This window comes from Branchiostoma floridae, chromosome 4, assembly GCF_000003815.2.
Source record: "Branchiostoma floridae strain S238N-H82 chromosome 4, Bfl_VNyyK, whole genome shotgun sequence".
NCBI classification, from domain to species: Eukaryota; Metazoa; Chordata; class Leptocardii; order Amphioxiformes; family Branchiostomatidae; genus Branchiostoma; species Branchiostoma floridae.
In genome coordinates, this window is record NC_049982.1 from 26,929,935 (window position 1) to 26,934,432 (window position 4,498).

Genomic DNA, 4,498 nt, shown 5'->3' on the forward strand with positions numbered 1-4,498 from the left:
GGTATGGAATGAAAGCTCTACATTTTTTACAGGAAATGTCATGTCGTTGCAGTCTTCTTACTGTGCAAAGCAGAAAAAATGTTTTGGTGGTCATCACCATTTGTACTCATTAGGATTTTCCTTTAACACATGTACATATGATTTATAAGGAGATTTGTGTACTATATACATTGTACATCTTTTAAGTCAACATTCAACTTAAACCTTAAACTAAATGATTTTAAGATAGTTAATCTACCCGTAAAACATGTCTTAAGCTAAGGGCACAACCCACCGTATGTGCAATTTGACCGTACGTGGGGTTTTTTTTTAGACCATGTCCGCCACGTATTTCTGAAAACGTTCAGGCTGTACAGGGCAGGCGCGTCGCCCGTACTGGCATGTACGGGGGCGAATCCGCAGCCCAAAGGCACACAAAGTTTTGCCTGCACGTGAAGTTCTATGGTGTCTGCGTGCTCCAAAATGTATCGGATTCCCAAAGAGTTTGTATGGAGGCGGTACTTACCACTTACGGATCCCAAAAGATTGCCCACGTTTTGGCACGTAGACAGCATGTATTTGCACGTATGGCGGGTTGTGCCCTTAGCTTTAGTTTTAGTTTTAGCATGGATTCTGTGACCAACTTGTCCGAAGTAGCTGTGTATGTAGACAGGTCCATTCAGTGAACATGATTGAAAGAGTTCAGACCAAAATGTGGTATTAGTCCCAATTCAAATCCATTGTTGGTCTTGTTAAGTTCAGTCTTTTGTTCCTAATGTTTTATTTTTCATTGCTGCCTAGGCTAGCAGAACTGAAGGCAGATAAGGAAAAGGTAAGTGTCAAGATGTCTAGCTATTTGATGCTTATGTTAACATAGACTTTTTTTGTGATGTCCCTTGATCAGCAATCACTATTCTATTGGTTTGTTTGTGCATATATGTGAGACAGTGCTTTTCTTATGTGTTACAGGAGGAGATTGAAATCAAGAACTTACGACAAGAGTTCAACAGAGTAAACAAGAAAAGGATAGACTCGGAGGTAGGCTCTACCAATTATAACAAGGCACTCAAAGATGGCAGTGCCTCCTCAGTGTTGTACTTGTCCGTGGTAACATTGAAATAAGATTCATGATTTTCATTCTATCTGTTGGTATCAAGTTAAACATTAATCATATGTTGTATGCAAAATTGTTTTATTACCTAATAAATTGAAAACAATTCTATGGCCATCTTCATGTTCAATCCAAAGATCAGTGTATTTTGGAGTGATTTAGTAAATTTGTTAAAGACCAACCCCGTACTATAAAACCACCCAATAAATTCGGCTAACGTAAACTACTAGAGCTCAGTCTTCTGTTCACTGTGGTGGAGTTCACATCGGGGAAGGCTGGCTGAGACGGCTGACCAACACAAGTTTATTTTCAATTCAATTTTGATATTAGGATACTACATTAGGTATTAAAGTATGATTATACATAAAGCTTTACCTAACCCAGAATATAAAGTAATGAAAATGCTGGCTTGTCTTACTCTGGTACTGTGAGACATACCTGACAGTTACATGTACAGTCTACATAGCCCCTGTTGGTACTCTTGCAAACAGACACCACATTATCAGCCATATTTCTAGACACATAAATATCAGAGCTAATTCAGTTATAAGGAAGATTTTCAAGTTGCAATCATGTGTAGATACAAAAAGACATTTTGATACAAAGTTGGCAGAGCAGACTTGAAAGTTTCAATTTGAACACAAGGTTGGTTTCCCAAAATTGGAAAGTTGCTGTTATTAGGACCTCGATTATGTAACTTTGTTACAACTATCTGGATCATTCTGCAGGGTTTGATAGTGTTTCCTTGAAAACCAGTAGAGAAAAATATTTGAATTTTTGACCAGTATTTTATGCTAATCTGTCCCTGCCTTTGTTTCCAGTGTGTAGACAGTCTGAGATGTTTATTAGTTTATGTATTTATAGGGGTCAATTCACCCCTCTAGCTGCTGGGATGGTCACAGTAGGGAGTACTTCCTTAGTGCTGTGCCCAGGGCACTCCTGTTTGGTCTTTAAGTGGAAACACACAGGATAGACGGACATGCCCAAAACAAATCACTTCCTTGGGGTGGCATTGGGGTAAAGTAAAACTAAGCCATCTACATCTCTTCTCAGATGGGTGCCCAATGATAGTATAATAGAGACTTATAGATAGTTTTTCTTGCATTGTATTTTGCAATAATAATTGAGATGCATATGTTGTATGTTTCAGGAGGGGGCAAAGAAGAAGATAGGGGAACAGGAAAAAATGTAAATGTGTTGCTTCATTTTTGTTTTAAGGGTTTAATTGTTATCTTTCTATTTATAATTTATAAACCCTGGACATTTTTACATCTGTGTCAGGTTCTTAGGTGGGTTGTCCATTCATATTCAATTTGTTCCATTCTGTTCTGTCGCCTCCATTCTTGATGTCTGTAATGTGGAATATATTGAGTGTTGAATATTAAATTATGTTTCTGTTTATTTTCTTCCTTGTCTTCTATTCCTGCCCATGAAGAATAGCTGCAGGTAGAGGCTAGGTATGCAATGAAGCCTCTATAGGAAGGTCTTAACATCACATGGACAGTGATGATATTTGCTATGTGGGTAGGTCTTGGTAGGACAAAAGTCATGGTCATTTAAAGGCCTCCTAGCATCTGACCTTGGTACTGCAGCAAAATTTCCTGTTGTATTTTCTGGACGTGCTAGGGTTTTGATTTTTGGTTGGTAGATAGCTCTTGACGACAGAAGAAGAAGCGATGGAAGATTGAAACCCTAACAGCTTTCTTCTGGAACTGTAGGGGTGTTTTTGTTTAATTCTTCCAAGGAGGGTAACAAAAGAACAGTGGATTGCCTTTGCATTTTTTGTGTGAGAAAAGAAGATTCTACACGTAAGTTTGTCTTCAGTTGTCTCATTTTCTTAATGTTCATACTTTCCTTTCAGGATTTCAAAGCTCCTGTGGGAAAACCAGCAGCTGAAACAAACCGAGAATGAATACAAGAATTTGCAGGGCATTTTTGAGACCTTGAAGGAGTCCAGGAAAGAGGTAAATTTTCCCATGTGGAATAACAAAAGTGCTTGTAAGTTAAGCCTGTGACACAATCACTCACTAGCATGGGCATGGGTGAGTTGGGTTGGTCACTAAGAGCATTATCTTGTCAGGCTACCAATTGATTAAGATAATGAGAGCCAGCTTTAAATACGAAGACTGTTACCAGTAACAGTGAATTTCGGATCTTATTGTCTAGGATTTGAGATTCATTATAAAATCATTATGTGTCAAATTTGTCTCAGTTTTCATGTGCTTAGTTCCTTCCGTAAATAAAGGCAATAAGAATGGGATCATAATCCTATACAAAATAAAAAGGCTAGAATTCAAAGAAGCATCAGACTACATCTTGTACCACAGTAATCATGGTGTATATCTTTGTCCAAGCCAATGTATTTTTTTTCCATTTCTTCAACTTTAGCTGAAGTCAAAAGTTGAACATCTTGAGGCTGTTATACAGACGATGCAGGAGAGAGAAAAAGAGTGGGAAGTTGAGATAGATGCTTCCAAGGTTGGTTTGTGTATTTCTTACTACAATGTGTTATTCCTGTGTTCTTTTCACGGTACTTAGTATACCGCATAACTAATGACAGAGTATCTGAACAACAGTTATACTCACTTATTGAATGCACCCTCAGGCTGAGGTACAGAGGGAGAAGGAGACAACAGAGAAAGCTGAACAGGGTGCAAAACAGCAACAGGACAAGCTCAATGTGAGTTCAATAGGGGCTATTTGAGCAAGCTGTATATATCCATATGCCATGGAGTTTTCTTTTGCACTCACTCACCCTCTTTTTTTTAATGAGTTAGCTCTGTATCATTTCCTTACAATGAAAGATAGAGTTGTTATGTTTGCCACTCCACATATTGCTCTACGTGTACCTTGTATGTCTTAATAAAAGAGTCTACTTAGTTAATGACAAATTGAGAAAAGTTGTGGCTTATATTTTGCTACATGAAGTTTTTAGAAATGAATATTCTATATCAATTAATCTTTAGGCTGAAGTTCAGATAGAGAAGGAGAAGAGAAAGGAAGCACTGAAGAATGCAGAGCAGCTGAGGGTAGAGCTGGAGGCTCTCAAGGTGGGTGTTGATGATTGCTGTGCCATTTTCTAACTTGATTAATTTGTTAATGAGTTCAGTCTAATTAAAAAAGTCACTGTTAGTTGCGCTACATTTTGCTCCCAAATGACATGTATTGTATCAAAAAGTGATAAATGGATACAATTAGTAACTTTTAGTTTTTAAATATTATTCTTTAACTTAGGCACAGAAGAACAGGGAGGTGCAAGCAGATCAGGGTGGAGAACCAAATCAGAGTTCGCCACCACAAGGGTATGAGCCTGACAAGCTGTTCGTGGTGGGACTTTCCTGGGGCACCTCTGAAGCTTCTTTATGTCAGGCTTTCAGCCGATTTGGGACAGTCACAGAATGCAAGGTC

General features: G+C 38.3%; 1 protein-coding gene across 2 annotated transcripts in view; it reads left to right on the forward strand.

The window, feature by feature from the left end:
* Positions 1 to 4,498, forward strand: part of LOC118414413 (transformer-2 protein homolog beta-like) — a 119,684-nt gene that overhangs the window by 875 nt on the left and 114,311 nt on the right. Inside the window, exons 3-10 of one of the 2 annotated variants that reach the window (XM_035818445.1) lie at positions 781 to 811; positions 949 to 1,017; positions 2,241 to 2,278; positions 2,952 to 3,054; positions 3,479 to 3,568; positions 3,696 to 3,770; positions 4,057 to 4,140; positions 4,325 to 4,498. In XM_035818445.1, coding sequence (XP_035674338.1) covers positions 781 to 811; positions 949 to 1,017; positions 2,241 to 2,278; positions 2,952 to 3,054; positions 3,479 to 3,568; positions 3,696 to 3,770; positions 4,057 to 4,140; positions 4,325 to 4,498 — 664 coding nt within the window. The remainder of the gene's footprint in view (positions 1 to 780; positions 812 to 948; positions 1,018 to 2,240; positions 2,279 to 2,951; positions 3,055 to 3,478; positions 3,569 to 3,695; positions 3,771 to 4,056; positions 4,141 to 4,324) is intronic. The other variant, XM_035818446.1, reaches the window with a different exon arrangement.